The sequence below is a fragment of the Artemia sp. Qi Xiang Cuo genome, chromosome 8, assembly GCF_049724085.1.
Source record: "Artemia sp. Qi Xiang Cuo chromosome 8, ASM4972408v1, whole genome shotgun sequence".
NCBI classification, from domain to species: domain Eukaryota; kingdom Metazoa; phylum Arthropoda; class Branchiopoda; order Anostraca; family Artemiidae; genus Artemia; species Artemia sp. Qi Xiang Cuo.
Window position 1 is genome coordinate 51,881,558 of NC_142801.1, and position 16,827 is coordinate 51,898,384.

Genomic DNA, 16,827 nt, shown 5'->3' on the forward strand with positions numbered 1-16,827 from the left:
TAGCTTAGAGTTTTAACTTAGAGTTTTTGTTGAAGTTCTAGTTTAGCTTGTTTTAGTTAAGAGTTTAGAGTTTTAGCTTAGAATTTTAGTTAGAGTTCAAGTTTAGTTTAGTAATAGTTAAGAGTTTAGAGTTTTAGCTTAGAGTCTTAGCTTAGAGCTTTAGTTAAAGTTGTAGTTTTAGTTAAGTTTTAGCAAAGAGTTTAGAGTTTTAGCCTAGAGTCTTAGCTTAGAGTCTTAGCTTAGAGTTTTTGTTGAAGTTCTAGTTTAGTTTAGTTTTAGTTAAGAGTTTAGATTTTTACCTTAGAGTCTCAGCTTAGAGTTTTTGTTAGAGTTCTAGTTTAGTTAAGTTTTATTTAAGAGTCTAGAGTTTTTACCTTAGAGTTTTAGCTTAGAGTCTTAGCTAGAGTTGAAGTTAAGTTTAGTTATAGTAAAGACTTGAGAATTTTACTTTAGAGTCTTAGGTTAGAGTTTTAGTTAGATTTGAAGTTTAATTTAGTTATAGTTAAGAGTTTAGAGTTTTAGCTTTGAGTCTTAGCTTTGAGTTTTAGTTATAGTTGAGGTTTAGTTTATTTATAGTTAAGAATTTAGAGTTTTAGCTTAGAATCATAGCTTAGAGTTTTAGTTAAAGTTGTAGTTTAGTTAATTTTTAGTTAAGAGTTTCGAGCTTTAGCCTAGAGTCTTAGCTTAGAGTTTTAGTTAGAGTTGATGTCAAATTTAGTTATAGTTAAGAGTTTAGAGTGATTAGCTTCGAGTCATAGCTCAGAGTTTCTGTTAGATTTTTAGTTTAGTTTAGTTTTAGTTAAGAGTTTAGAGTTTTACCTAAGTGTCTTAGCTTGAAGTTTTAGTTAGAGTTGAAGTTTAGTTTAGTTTAGTTTTACTTTATAGTTTTAGCATAGAGTTCTAGTTTAGTTTAGTTTAGTTTTAGTTGAGTTTAGAGTTATGGCTTAGAGTCGTAGCTTAGAGTTTTAGTTAGAGTTGAAGTTTAGTTATAGTTATAGTTAAGGGTTTAGAGTTTTATCTTAGAGTTTTAGCTAAAGATCTAGTTTAGTGTAGTTTTGGTTACGAGTTTTAGCCTAGAGTCTTAACTTAGAGTTTAGTTAGAGTTTAAGTTTAGTTATAGTTAAGAGTTTAGAGTCTTAGTTTATAGTCTTAGCTTAGAGTTTTAGTTAGAGTTGAAGTTTAGTTTAGTTATGATTAAGAGTTTAGAGTTTTTAGCTTAGAGTCATAGCGTAGAGTCTTAGCTTAGAGTTTTTGTTCGAGTTCTATGTTAGTTTAGTTTTAGTTTAGAGTTTTAACTTAGAGTTTTAGTTAGAGTTGAAGTATAGTTTAGTTATAGTTAAGAGATTAGATTTTATAGTTGAGAGTCTTAGCTTAGAGGTTTTGATAGAACTCAACTTTAGTTTAGTTAAGAATTTTGACTTTGACAATTTACTGTTTGCCTAAATTTTTAGTTAGAGTTAAAGGTGAGTTTAGTTATAGTTTAGAGTTTAAGCTTAGAGTTTTAGTTAGAGTTCTACTTTAGTTTAGTTTCAGTTAAGAGTTTTAGCTTGGAGTCTTAGCTCAGAGTTTAAGTTAGAATTCTAGCTAATTTTAGTTTTAGGTAAGAGTTTAGCCTTTTAGATTAGAGTCTTTGCAGAAAATTTTAGTTAGAGTTCTAGTTTAGTCTAGTTTTAGTTAAGTGTTTAGTGCTTTATATTGAATTATTATATCAGAGTTTTTTTTATAGTTATAGTTTACCTTAGTTTTAGTTAAAAGTTTTGAGTTTCACATTTAAGTTTTAGCTTAGAGTTTTAGTTAGGGTTGAAGTTTAGTTTAGTTATACTTAAGAGTTTAAGGTTTTACCTTAGAGTCTTAGCTTAGAGATTTTGCTTAGAAGTAACAATTTTTTCTTTTACGAGAGCAAGTTTTCTGTCAGAAGTAGCAATTTTTCCTTTCACAGTAACAAATTTTTTCATCAAAGTAACAATTTTAGTTACTAAAACAGAGTTTTAGTAACACTAACAAATTTTCTCATCGAATCAACAACTTTTTCCTCAATACTAACAAACTTCTACTTCAAAATATCAAATTTTTCTTAGAAGCATAATTTTTTTCCATTCATGATACAAAGTTTTCAGTCAAAAGTAGCAAGTTTTTCGTAAAACTTAAAAATTTTCTTATCAAAGTCAAAAATTGTTCGTAACACTAAAGGAGTTTTAAATACAGCCATCAAATGTCTCTTAGAAATTATAATTTTCCGTCAGTGATAACAAATTTTCTCTTAGAACTAACATGTTTTATGTCAAATATACCAAATTTTTCGTCAGTGATAACAATTTTTTGATTGTGATAACAAGTTTTCTGTCAGAAGTAGCAAGTTTTCTGTCAAAGATACCAATTCTTTATTAAAATTAACAATTTTTCGTCACTGATAACACAATTTCTGCTAGAAGTAGCAAGTTGTCCAGCAAAGATAACAAATTTTTCTTAAAAGTAGCAAATTTCTTCTAACAACACCAAGTTTTCCGTCAAAGATAGCAAATCTTCTCTTTGAAGTAACAACTTTTTCTTAATACTAACAAATCTTTACTTAACACACCCAATTTATCTTGGAAGTTACATTTTTTCATCAGTGATAACACGTTTTCTGCTTGACCTTGCAGGTTTTCTCTCAAAGATACCAATTTTTCTCTTAGAAGTAGCAATTTTCATTATGATGACAAGTTATATGTTACAAATAACAACTTTTAAGTCAAACATACCAATTTTTTCTTTGAATTAACAATTTTTTCGTTGATGATAACAATTTTTTCTGTCAGAAGTAGCAAGTTTTGCTTAACACTAACAAATCTTCGCATCGAAGTAAAAACTTTTTCATAATACTAATAAACTTTTACTTAACACTATCAAATTTCTCTTAGAAGTAACAGGTTTTTAACAAGTTTTCTTTCAAAGTTAGCTTTCACTACGTTTAAGTTAGGTTCATATAACCTCCAAAACCATAAGTTAGGTAGGTATGAATAAATATTCATAAATAAACAGAAACATTTCATCATGTTTAAGTTAGGGTAGGTTAGATTAGCTTATCATGAGCGCTCATGATAAGCTAACCTAAGTTAAACATGGTACAAAGTTGACCTTGGGGGATTTTCTGGCGAGTATGGTTAGGTTAGGCTAGATTAAGTTAGGTTAGGTTAAGTTAGGTTAGGTTAGCCTACGTACGCGCGCTTACGTAGGCTAACCTAACCTAACCTAAACTCTAAAAAAAATTGGTATCTCTGAGAGAAAACTTGCAAGCTCAAGCAGAAAACGTGTTATCAATGATGAAAAAAGTTAACTTCCAAGAGAAATTGGGAGTGTTAAGTAAAGGTTTGTTAGTATTAAGGAAAAAATTGTTACTTCGAAGAGAAGATTTGCTATCTTTGACGGAAAAGTTGGTGTTGTTAGAAGAAATTCGCTACTTTTAAAAAAAATTTGTTATCTTTGCTGGACAACTTGCTAGTTCTAGCAGAAATTGTGTTATCAGTGACGAAAAATTGTTACTCTTAAGAAAGAATTGGTATCTTTGACAGAAAACTTGCTACTTCTGACAGAAAACTCGTTATCACAATCAAAAAATTGTTATCATTGACGAAAAATTTGGTATCTTTGACATAAAGCTTGTTAGCTCTAACAGAAAATTTTTTATCACTGACGAAAAATTGTAACTTCTAAGAGAAATTTGATGGATGCAATTAAAACTCTGTTAGTGTTAAGGAAAAATTGTTACTTTGATGTGAAAATTTGTAAGTGTTAAGGAAAACTTGCTACTTTTGACTGAAAACTTTTTATCATGAACGGAAAAAATTATGCTTCTAAGAAAAATTGGATATTTTTGAGTAGAAGTTTGTTAGTATTGAGGCAAAAGTTGTTGATTCGATGAGAAAATTTGTTAGTGTTACTAAAATTTTGTTAGTGTTAAGAAAAAAATTGCTACTTTTATGAAAAATTTGTTAATGTGAAAGGAAAAATTGCTACTTCCGACAGAAAACTTGCTCTCATAAACAAAAAATTTTTAATTCTAAGAAAAATCTCTAAGCTAAGACTCTAAGTAAAAACTCTAAACTCTTAAGTATACCTAAACTAAACTTCAACCCAAACTAAAACTCTAAGTTAAGACTCTAAGATAAAACTCTAAACTCTTAACTAAAACTAAACTAAATTAGAACTCTAACTAAAACTCTAAGCTAAGACTCCAAGATAAAACTCTAAACTCTTAACTAAAACTAAACTAAAACTCCAACTAAAACTCTAAGCTAAGACTCTAAGGTAAAAGTCTAAACTCTTAAATAAAACTAAACTAAACTAGAACTCTAACTAAAACTCTAAGCTAAGACTCCCAGCTAAAACTCTTAACTAAAACTAAACTAAAGTAGAAATTCAAATAAGACTCAAAGCTAAGACTATAGACTCTTAAATACAACAAACCCACCTTCAACTCTAACTAAAACTTTAGGCTAACACTCAAAGGTAAAACTCTAAACTCTTAACTAAACTAAACTTCAACTATATCAAAAACTCTAATATAAGACTATAGGCTAAAACTCTAAATCCTTAACTAAAACTAAACTAGACGTCAACTCTAACTAAAAATATAGGCTAAGATTCTAAGGTAAAACTCTAAACTAAAAGTAAACTAAACAAGAACTCTAACAAAAACTATAAGATAAGACTCTACGCTATGACTTTAAGCTAAAACTCTAAACTCTTAACTATAACTAAACTAAACTTCAACTCTAACTAAAACTCTAAGGTAAGACTTTAAACTAAGACTCTAAACTCTTAACTATAACTAAACTTCAACTCTAACTAAACTCTAAGCTAAGACTCTAGGCTAAAACTCACAGCAAAAACTAAACTAAACTAGAAATAATACTAAAACTCTAAGATAAAACTATAAACTCTTAGATAAAAATATAAATAAAATTAACCTATAAATATAACTCTAAGCTAAGACTTTAAGATAAGACTCTAAACTACAATAGAACTAAACTAAAATAAAATAGAACTCTAATCTTACACTATAAGGTAAAAGTAAACTAAACTAAACTTGAACTCTAACTAAAACTTAAAGCTAAGACTCTAAGGCAAAACTCTTAAATATTAAGAAAAATTAAAATAAACTAGAATTCTTACAGAAACTCTGAGCTAAGAATCTAAGCTAAAAACTCTAAACTCTTAACTATAACTAAACTAAACTTCAACTCAAACTAACGCTCTAAGATGAGACTCTAGGCTAAAACTCTATACTCTTAACTAAAACTTAACTAAACTAGCACTTTAACTAAAACTCTAAGCTATGACTCTAAGCTACAACTCTAAATTCGTAACTATAACTAAACTAAACTTCTACTCTAACTAAAACTCTAAGCTAAGACTCTAAACTCTAAACTCTTAACTAAAACTAAACTAAACTAGAACTCTAACAAAAACTCTAAGAAAAAACTCCAGAATCTTGAGTAAAATTAAATTTAACTACAACTCTAACTAAAACTATGAGCTAAGACTCTAATGTAAAACTCAAAACACTTAACTATAACTAAAATTAGCTACAACTCTTACAAACATTCTAAGCTAAGACTCTAAGGTAAAACTCTAAACTCTTAACTAAAACTACAGTAAACTAGAACTTCAACAAAAACTCTAAGCTAAGACTCTAAGCTAAGACTCTAGGCTAAAACTCTAAACTCTTAACTAAAACTTAACTAAACTACAACTTTAACTAATACTTCAAGCTATGACTCTAAGCTAAGACCCTAAACTCTTAACTATAACTAAACTAAACTTCAACTCTTACTAAAACTCTAAGCAAAGACTCTAAGCTAAAACACTCAGCTCTTAACAATAGCTACACTAAACTTCAACTCTAACTAAACTCTAAGCTAAGACTCTAAGCTAAAACTCTCACTTAACTATTACTAAACTAAAATTCAACTCTCACTAAAATTCTAAGCTAAGACTCTAAGCTAAAAACTAAACTCTTAACTATAAATAAACTAAACTAGAACTCTAACAAAAACTTTAAGCTAAGACTCCAAGCTAAAACTCTAAATTCTTAACTATAAGTAAAGTAAACTAGAACTTTAACTAAAATTCTAAGCCAAGATTGTGAGGTAAAACTCTAAACTCTTAAATGTCACTAAACTAAGTTCGAATTTCCAAAAAAACTTGAAGTTAATACTTTTAGCTATCACTCTAGTCTACAACTTTAAACTCTTAACTAAAACTTAACTAAAACAAAAAATTTAACTAAAACTCTAAGCTAATACTCTAAGCTAAAACTCTAAACTCTTAACTATTACTAAACTAAACTTCAACTCTAACTAAAACTCTAAGCAAAGACTCTAAGTTAGTAATCTAAAGTAAAAATCCTAACTCGTAACTAACACTAAACTAAGCTCTAAAGGTAAACCTTGAAAAAAAACTTTAAGCCATAAATTTAAGCTAACACTCTAGGTTAAAAGTTAAAAATCTTTTAATAAAAATTTACTAAACTTCCACTTTAACTAAAAATTTAAGCTAATACTCCAAGCTAAAACTAAACTAAACTAGAACTTCAACAAAAACTCTAAGCTAAGACTCTAAGCTAAAAACTAAACTCTTAACTATAACTAAACTAAACTAGAACTCTAACTAAAACTCTAAGCTAAGACTCTAAGCTAAAACTCTAAACTCTTAACTAAAACTAAAGTGAACTTCAACACTAACAAAAACTCTAAGCTAAGGCTCTAGGGTAAAAGTCTAAACTCTTAACTAAAACTAAAGTAAACTAGAACTCTAACAAAAACTCTAAGCTAAGACTCAAAGGTAAAACTGTAAACTCTTAGCTAAAACTAAACTAGAACTTCGACAAAAACTCTAAGCTAAGACTCTAAGCTAAAAGTTGAAACTCTCAACTAAAAATACAACTCTAACTAAAACTCAAACCTAAGATTCTAAGGAAAAACTCTAAACTCTTAATTATTACTAAGCTAAATTTCAACTCTAACTAAAATTCTAAGCTAAGACTCAAAGCTAAAAACTAAACTCTTAACTATAACTAAACTAAAACTCTAACAAAAACTCTAAGCTAAGACTCCAAGCTAAAACTCTAAACTCTTAACTAAAACTAAAGTAAACTAGAACTCTAACAAAAACTCTAGGCTAAGACTCTAAGGTGAAACTCTAAACTCTTAACTAAAACTAAAGTAAACTAGAACTTCAACAAAAACTTTAAGCTAAGACTTTAAGCTAAGACTCTAGGCTAAAACTCTAAACTCTTAACTAAAACTTAACTAAAACTACAACTTTAACTAAGACTCTAAGCTAAAACTATAAACTCTTAACTATTACTAAACTAAACTTCAACTCTAACTAAAACTCTAAGCTAAAACTCTAAACTCTTAACTAAAACTAAACTAAACTAGAACTTCAACAAAAAACTCTAAGTTAAGACTCTAAGCTAAAACTCTAGGCTAAAACTATAAACTCTTAACTAAAACTTAACTAAAACTACAACTTTAAATAAAACTATAAGTTAAGACTCTAAGCTAAAACTCTAAACTTTTAAATATTACTGAACTAAACTTCAACTCTAACTGAAACTCTTAGCTAAAACTCTAAACTCTTAACTAAAACTAAACTAAACTAGAATTTCAGCAAAAAACTCTAAGCTAAGACTCTAAGGTAAAAACTAAACTCTTAACTATAACTAAACTAAACTAGAACTCTAACTAAAACTCTAAGCTAAGACTCTAAGCTAAAACTCTAAACTCTTAACTAAAACTAAACTAAACTTCAGCTCTAAATAAAAATATCAGCTGATGCTCTAGGCTGAAACTTTAGAATATTAAATATATCATAACTAAACTAGAACTCTAACAAAAACTAAAAGCTAAAAACTCTAAATTCTTAGCTATAACTAAACAAGAAGTTCGATAAAAACTTTAAGCTAAGACTCTAAGCTAAAACTCTTAAATTTCAACTAAAAATACAACTCTAACTAAAACTCTAAGCTAAGACTCTAAGGAAAAACTCTAAATTCTTAACTATTACTAAACTAAATTTCAACTCTAACTAAAATTCTAAGCTTAGACTCTAAGCTAAAAACTAAACTCTTAACTATAAATAAACTAGAACTCTAACTAAAACTTCAAGCTAAGATTCTAAGATAAAGCTCTAAATTCTCAGCTAAAACTAAAGTGAAATTCAACTCTAACTAAAATTCTAAGCTAAGACTCTAGGGTAAACCTCTAAGCACTTAAATAAAGATAAAGTAAACTAGAACTCTAACAAAAACTCTAAGCTAAGACTCTAAGCTAAAACTCTAAACTCCTAACTAAAACTAAACTAGAACTTCAACAAAAACTCTAAGCTATCGTGTTTAACAAAAAAAACAAAGGAATTAGTTACTAACCTTCAGTTGTTGTGATTCTAAGAGTTCCGCTTTTATTTCAGCCAATCGTGTTTAACAAAAAAACAAAACGAATTATTTACTGACCTTCAGTTGTTGTGATTATAAAAGTTCCGCTTTTGTTTCAGCCAATCGTGTTTAAAAAAAAAAAAACAAATGAATTAATTACTGACCTTCAGTTGTTTTGATTTTAAAGTTCCGCTTTTGTTTCAGCCAATCGTGTTTAAAAAAACAAAGGAATTATATACTGACCTTCAGTTGTTGTGATTTTAAAAGCTCCGCTTTTGTTTCAGCCAATCGTGTTTTAAAAAAAAACAAAGGAATTATATACTGACCTTCAGTTGTTGTGATTTTAAGAGTTCAGCTTTTATTTCAGCCAATCGTGTTTAACAAAAAAAAACAAAGGAATTATTTTCTGACCTTCAGTTGTTGTGATTTTAAAATTTCCGCTTTTGTTTAATCCAAAAGTGTTTAAAAAAAAAAAAAAAAGGAATTATTTAATTAACATCAGTTGTTGTGTTTTTAAATTTACGCTTTTGTTTCAGCCAATAGTTTTTAAAAAAAAAAAAGGAATTATTTACTGACCTTCAGTTGTTGTTTTTTCAAAAGTTCCGCTTTTTTTTAAGCCAATCGTGTTTAAAAAAAAAAAAAAAGTAAATATTTACTGACCTTAAGTTGTTTTGATTTTAAAGTTAAGCTTTTTTTTAATACAATAGTTTTTAAAAAAAAATAAGGAATTATTTACTTAACTTCATTTGTTGTGATTTTAAAAGTTCATCTTTTTTTTACGCCAATCGTTTTTAACAAAAAAACAAAGGAATTATTTACTGAGCTTCTGTTGTTGTGATTTTAATAGTTCCGCTTTTATTTCAGCCAATCGTGTTTAACAAAAAAAAACAAAGGAATTATTTAATTACCTTAAGTTGTTGTGATTTTAAGAGGTCTGCTTTTATTTAAGCCAAAAGTTTTTAAAAAAAAAAAAAAATGAATTATTTAATGAACTTAAGTTGTTTTGATTTTAATAGTTACACTTTTGTTTCAGCCAATCGTGTTTAACAAAAAAAAACACAAGGAATTATTTACTGACCTTCAGTTGTTGTGATTTTAAAAGTTCTGCTTTTGTTTCAGCCAATCGTGTATGACAAAAAAACAAAGGAATTATTTACTGACCTTCAGTTGTTGTGATTTTACAAGTTCCGCTTTTGTTTCAGCCAATCGTGTTTAATAAGAAAACAAAGAAATTTTTTAATGACCTTCAGTTGTTGTGATTTTAATAGTTCCGCTTTTGTTTAAGCCAATCATGTTTAACAAAAAAAACAAAAGGAATTATTTACTGACCTTCAGTTGTTGTGATTTTAAGAGATCCGCTTTTGTTTCAGCCAATCGTGTCTAACAAAGAAACAAAGGAATTATTTACTGACCTTCAGTTGTTGTGATTTTAAGAGTTCCGCTTTTGTTTGAGCCAATAGTGTTGAACAAAAAAAACAAAAGGAATTATTTACTGACCTTCAGTTGTGATTTTAAAAGTTCCGCTTTTGTTTTCTAAAATCATCTTCTAAAATGTCTCAAACTGTTTCGCCCAAATAATTCCCTAAAATTCCTAAAACGGTTTCGCCCAAATAATACCTAAACGTAATTTCTGCGTGTTCCTTTTGTTTTGGCATCCCTGCGCTGTCACATTTGAAATTCCTAGGAAACCCTTTCTCGCGTTAATCTCTTCATCTCATAAATGCTCCTAGCTACACTATTATGGTTTCGTTAGAATATCAATTTATCTCTCTGACTTAAAGATCAGTGAAGCCGTGTTTAAAAATAGAATTTCTATCTCTTTAGACTCCCGCATAATTCTATTCCCCTAAGTGAAGCCATATGCATTCCCCTCTGTATCTTAACCAAAAAACAGAACGAAACCATGAAAATCCATCAAAGTGAGAAAAATCCTGTCTTTTCATTCTCAGTGACAAAAACCATAAAAACATGCATAAGTTATGTGTTATCCAAGAAACATCCATCAAAGTGAGAAAAATTCTGTTTTTTCAAGTAAGAAAAATCCTGTTTTTTCATTCTCAGTGACAAAACCCATAAAAACATGCATAAATTATGTAGGGTCCGGGCTGGTACCCCCCTCTCTACTCTTGCTAGTGACAGCACATTTTTTGCAAAAAAATTTTAGTGGCAAAAAAATAAATAATATCCTGTTTTATATACAACTGGAAAGGTGTATACTACTCTATTACCTTACTGCAGGTGCTAACTAATTAACTGCAATTCCTTGTGGCACACAGTTGAGCAGCAAATGGCACCACAAATCTTATAATAAACTGGAAGATACAAAATCTAATGTACAGTTTGATTACCGGTAGATAGTTCATGACACCCCTCCCCTAGCAAAAAATCTATCAGTGATGATGAATAAGGATGACTGATCCTGATAGTTAGATACACCCAACCACTATCTAATCTCAAAACTATGACGTGTACAATAGATGATACATTGGGGGTAATAGTTCTCCAAAGAGCAGGAATCAGACATTATGTCTATATTTGGATGCCCAAAATCACGACAAGAATTTTAGGGAAGGGGCACAAACTATTCGCTCTTAAGACCTTGCAAAACAGCATGCGCTTCTTTTATAATGCATGTCGTCCGGCATGCTCTTCGGCTGATATTTAAATAAATAAAGCTTCTTTTATTTTACGGGAGTAATTTAAAAAAAAAAATCACAAAAAAAAGGTTTTCAAAATAAAGTAAACAGCTACATTAAACCAAAGACAAGTAGAAAAAAAATAAAATAATACCTAGTTCAACATCACCTTCAGTATTTACTGGAAGTTTCAATTTAATACCTTAGCTATTCCTGAGATAATGAATATACGAAATTTGGACAACCTGGATGCACATAGAGTCTTTGGATAGAGTTCAGTTTAGACTGCCTTCAAAATCTCCCTCAACTTTCACTGAAAATTTCAACTTGATACCGTAAGCGTCTCCTAAGATATCGCAAATAAGCCCTTTTTATAACCCGTATACATGTAGTGTTATTTTATTTAGTTCAACACCTTTCTCAATTCAGCTGAACGTGCTTAATTACTAACTTACTAACTCAGTACTCTTAGTTGCTCCTGTGGTACTGTAGATATGCTATTTCCACGGCCTTTCTACACTTAATGTCTTTTGATTTATTTCAATATCTCCGTAAACATTCTCTGAGAAGTTTCAACTTAATATCTTAGCTGCTCCTTAGATATTTCACATATGTTTCTTTTACCAGTTGGTTGCGTATGGTGTCTTTGATTTAGTTCAACACTCCCCTCAACCTTTCCTGAAAGTCTCAACGTAATGCGCTTAGCTGTTCTTGATATACTGTAATTACACGCCTTTTTGACAACCAAGATGTATGAAGTGTCGTTTGATTTACTTCAACATTCCCTGAAAGTTTCAAGCTAATACCCTGAGCCGTTCCTGAGATTTTGCACGTGCGTCTTTTTGACAACCTGCATGCACATACTGTATTCGAATTTAGTTCATCTTCCTGCTCAACATTCTCTGCCTGTTTCACCCTAATATCCTTATCCCCATTGGAACCCCAGCATCAAACATGCCTCCCATTGACAATAATAAAAACTATATGTGAGCAATAGACCAATCTCATAATTTACAAAATGGCAAACTCACAATTTTATCGGAGGTATTTGGGGGCTGAGAGGGGGGGGGGGCAAACAGTAAAATATGGGCTGGGAAGGTGGCTGATTGACCTCCAATCTCTTTGAACTCTTTAAAAGGACACTAGAATTTTCGATCGAATGAGGCTCTCTCCGGATCTTTTACGACAATTCCTTCCGTACGTCATGCTTGGTTAAAAAATAGTACATTGAATTCGTATCGTATACTCTTCACTTAGCCAGAGCAATAACAGGGCCTGATTAAACGATATGACCTATGATTACCTGCTTTGACACATGAATCAGTGGTGCATGTTTTGCGTAAATTCCCGTCCATTTCTTTTTCAATTTCATGAATTTCTCCACCTGCAATAACATTTGCATAAATTATAAAACAAACAAAACAGTGGGTATTAAAACATCAGATTCAATATTCTAAACCTTAAGAAAATGGTTCTAGGCGTTTACTCCTCTTGCGATTACCCCCAAGAAAATACCCCCCACCCCCGCGGAAAATACACGTGGGGGGGGGGGCATTTTTTGGGGGGATTTTCCGGGTTGGGGTATTTTCCGTGGGATTAAACACCCCCCCCCCCCTTCACTATATTCATTTATGTTATTTTACTGTGTTCATGGCCATATATTTGGCTTTGAGATACACTTATTTATCTGTCTATCTAATATGCAGAATAATTGTACCAAACCAATTTTGCATACAGACCCGCTATACTTTACCCCCCCCCCCTAATGATCAAACCTATAGCCCAAATTTATTTCTAAAGTAACGAAGAAACTAGCAAAAAAAACGGTGTGTTCTCGAATTTTACACAGCGTAAACTTGAGTGAGTGGCGCATAATACACAAGTACCAAAATTCCTTCCCCCTACGGAAATTAAAAAAATAAAACTAAAATAAAATTCTAAATTTGGAAACCTTATTTTCCACGGGGCGTATTTTCCGATGGGGGGGTATTTTCCGGGGGGTATTTTACGCAGGGGGGTATTTTCCAAGAGGGGTATTTTCCGTGGGGTACTTTCCAAGAGGAGGGGGTATTTTCCGGGGGGGGGGGGGTAAACGCCGGCCACCTATGAAAATATGGCTTTGAGAAACCTAAATTCTTATAAAAAGCAAGAGGCTCGTGAAAAAAATCACACATTTTTCTTTGTTTCTTTTTTCTCAATCAATATAAACCAAAAAATGCTAGATCTAATTTCTTAGAAGTATCACAAAATATTCTTTGTCACAAGGCTAATGAACTTTGAAGTAAACACTGCTACCCATTGACATGTCTAGGCTTCTACATCTTCCTGAATTATCTTATAAGAGAGTAGAGACGGCAGGTTGGGACGGGAGGAGTTTATGTGACTCAGAATATGACAAGTTAAAGTTACTGCTTTTAGGATTGTTGAGAGGGGTTAAGAAGATAGTCAAGAGCTCCATCAACAATGGTGTAGTAATTAACTTTTGAAGCTGGGCACGAGCAGTGGATTTCTTATAATATTGCACTAAGAGTCAATTCTAAGGGATTGGCTTGGGTCATCAGAGGCTCAGGCTGAATATTGGTACGCATTGACATAAAAGAAACAGTATTCTAACAGAGCTTTAAATTTGATTCGTAGCATTAGGGAATTAGAATTTTCGAGAAAATAGGAAATTATAATTCTTCCCTTTTACAGTAAAAGGAAATCAGATATTTAATATCATGTTACCGATTGCAATATTAAATATCCAATTAAATGTATTTAGCTGCTTTGAAGAATTGAACCGCGTAGTAGAATTTACGTTTTGCCGATTGGAAAAATTTGCAGTTTCTAGAACAAAAATTCCCTTTATCTATTTTATTTTTCATTTAATAAACTAAGAATTTCACTTAGATTTTTATGTTACCGAAATCAATTTTGTAGTTTTCCAATAAAGCTTCATAAACTCAAGTCAGTTATGATCCTTTTTAAAACAGTTTATGTTTTAGCTTAGAATGATTAATGTTAATATTGTTCATAGTACCATGAAAAAATTCACAATGATTAGTCAGAAGCGCATCCAGGAATTTTGTTCGGGGGGGGGTTTACTAATTTTTTTTTCAGGAGGGGGGTTACATAAAAAACCTCAAAAAACGCATACAAAATTTGTTTATGTCCATTTTTGTTACGTTTTTACAAGTCAAAGAAAGATTTCAGGGGGGGGGGGGGGGGTAAAAACGGGTACCCCTCCCCGGGATACGGCCTTGTGATTAGTATTGAAGAATCTTCAAAGATGAAATAAAACATAAAAGATCAATCATTTGAAACATTACAAATTTTGAAAGAACTTCCCTTAAAATTTGAAACAACCAACTTTTTGCATAATCTATTGCTGTTGTTACGAACTTTGTATTAAGGTCAATCATAAATAATCAACCAATAAGCAGAGCTTACTGAAAAACGGGTATTAAATCTAGAACACGTCTTAGTATCCCTTAATAATCTCCCGCCAAATGCTCTCATTGTACAGGGCCTTTTTTTGGACCAATCTTTGATGTGAACCCGACACGGTTTCTTTCCGTTGTATCTCTTTTCCCTTTTATAGATTTTCAAGACGAGGTTAGAATTGAATTTCAGTTATAGCTCCGGTAAGTTCAGCTTATACGCAAGATTCTTAATATTTTTTTTTTTTTTTTTTACCGATTTTTGGTGTTTAGATTTTTTATTTCAGAAGTACAGCATGAAACTTATTTTTTTTTTTTTTTTAAAGCTTCTTAAGCTGAGGTCAGATTTATAGTTTAATCATAAGTTCTTATTAGAAATCATAGTTTTCTTGTAATTCTATTACTTATTGTAATTTTTGAAGATTCGAAAAATAAATCTAAAATTTGTTTTTTTTCAAACAGTTACAGCATAAAAGAATTTATAATAAATATTTGCATTAAAAATAAAAGTTTCTTCAAGTTCGACTTTGCAGCCATATTTATTAGAGCAGTTTGGTCAGCACTCGGCTAGCAAGAACTTTCTTTCATGATTCAGCGAGAACCCAGTCGAACCTCGTCTCACTTGGGTGAGGACCCACTGCAGAAAGACTAAGATAGCAGAAGTTGGTCAAGCAGTAAAATAGAACTTAATTAAGGGGGATGGTCTTTCTCTTTTTTTAACTCTTGGTAATGAGTATTTTCAAAAGTTCAAATTGTTGTGCTTTTAAAAGCTTCATATTAGCCCACCTTTGCCATCCTCTAGTCCCCAGATTCCTTTTATGTATAAGGGCAATGCAAAGAAGGCTTATCTCATAATTTTTTTTACTTTTTTCTTACTAGTTTTGCTTCGTGCGTTGAGAGAGAAAATGCCATACCTCTGTTAGATTTCAAAATTTCGCGCCATCTATAAACTATAATAGTGTTACCATCTTCATATTAAAGTACCTTCACGTTCACAACGCTATTGGGGAGAAGACGCTTGTTCTAGTGTTGCGGTTATTCAGCATACTTTAGTTAGCTATTATTTACACATGTATTATAATTCGTCTTTCTTTTTGTCGAGAAACAAAATTGAGAAGTTTTTCTTAGAAATTTTCCTAAAGCTTTAACTCTGATGTCTAAAGATGATACGAAATAGATAGAAAATTCCCGCCCAAAAATAGTTTATAGAGATAGTGGTGTAAATATTTTTTGGTACTCAATTTAAAGTTTGCTAACAAGAACAATCATCGTTGCTGTAGAACAGTGATTCCCAACTTTTTTAAAATACCGTACAACTTAAAAAATATCTCCATCGTGGTGTATCCTGTACAATCAAAAAGGAAAATAACATTTAAAACAATACTAAACCTAACTTGAATATATTTTTAACATAACTTCAAAGTAACGGAACGTTTCACATTTTATTTTTTAAACAATTTAGCATGAAAATTTATGAACAGAAAACACAATAATTCCTGTAAATACTCTAACGCCACCAGTACCGCTACTAATGGTATTATTGTATGGTATCACGTCCTGCGGTCTCTCGTGGACTATTCTACCACCAGTATTAATAATCTGGCCATACCAGAGTTAGTCCTTATGCCACCAGTGGAAGTAGCACGGCCCATGGTGCTACGGTCAACTCTGACGCGCCATGGATTCTACGAGTTCTCCCCTCGCTAATTCGTGCTGTGGGCTTGCAGCATCTATAACCAGTGTGGGTAAATTAAGTGTACTACCTGTGAGATAGAAAGTACCACTTTGTTTGGCCTACGCTGCCACGAATAATCTACATATAAATATATTATGGGGGGGGGGGTAATAGACCCCCCACTGGATATAACAATGACGGTAAACTCCAAATACTCTCTTCTTAACCACCCTCTCGATGAACTCTAAACAGGAACTAACTAAACAACGTATATACAGAAAAAAGGTAAGTTTACCTCTTTCACCATCATGTGACGACGCAGGCCAGTAAAAACAATGGAGCCCCAAATTGAATTAATTTTATCCATAAATAATTTATATAACCATTTCAGGAGAGCTTTTGACTCTGGGATTCATCCTCAGATTTTGGTCGAGCTGTGTAAGCCAGGCGTGAGTTCTTCTATTGTAAGGTCACTACGTGATATGTACAGGAACCTCAAGCTTCGCGTTCGTTTGCAAGATGGTGAGCTTAGTGGGGAGATATCCGTACATAATTGAATTAAGCAAGGGGCTATAACGTCTCCTACTTTGTATAATAACAGTGTTAATGATGCACAACAGGTTTTCTCTCCGAGTTATATTCGCAAGCATATTGACTTGTCACTTGTGGGTTTTG

General features: G+C 31.2%; 1 protein-coding gene across 1 annotated transcript in view; it reads right to left on the reverse strand.

Annotated features, from left to right (window-relative positions):
* Positions 1 to 16,827, reverse strand: part of LOC148949541 (neprilysin-1-like) — a 205,334-nt gene that overhangs the window by 159,363 nt on the left and 29,144 nt on the right. The window contains exon 3 of the mRNA XM_089093571.1: positions 12,359 to 12,439. Coding sequence (XP_088949697.1) covers positions 12,359 to 12,439 — 81 coding nt within the window. The remainder of the gene's footprint in view (positions 1 to 12,358; positions 12,440 to 16,827) is intronic.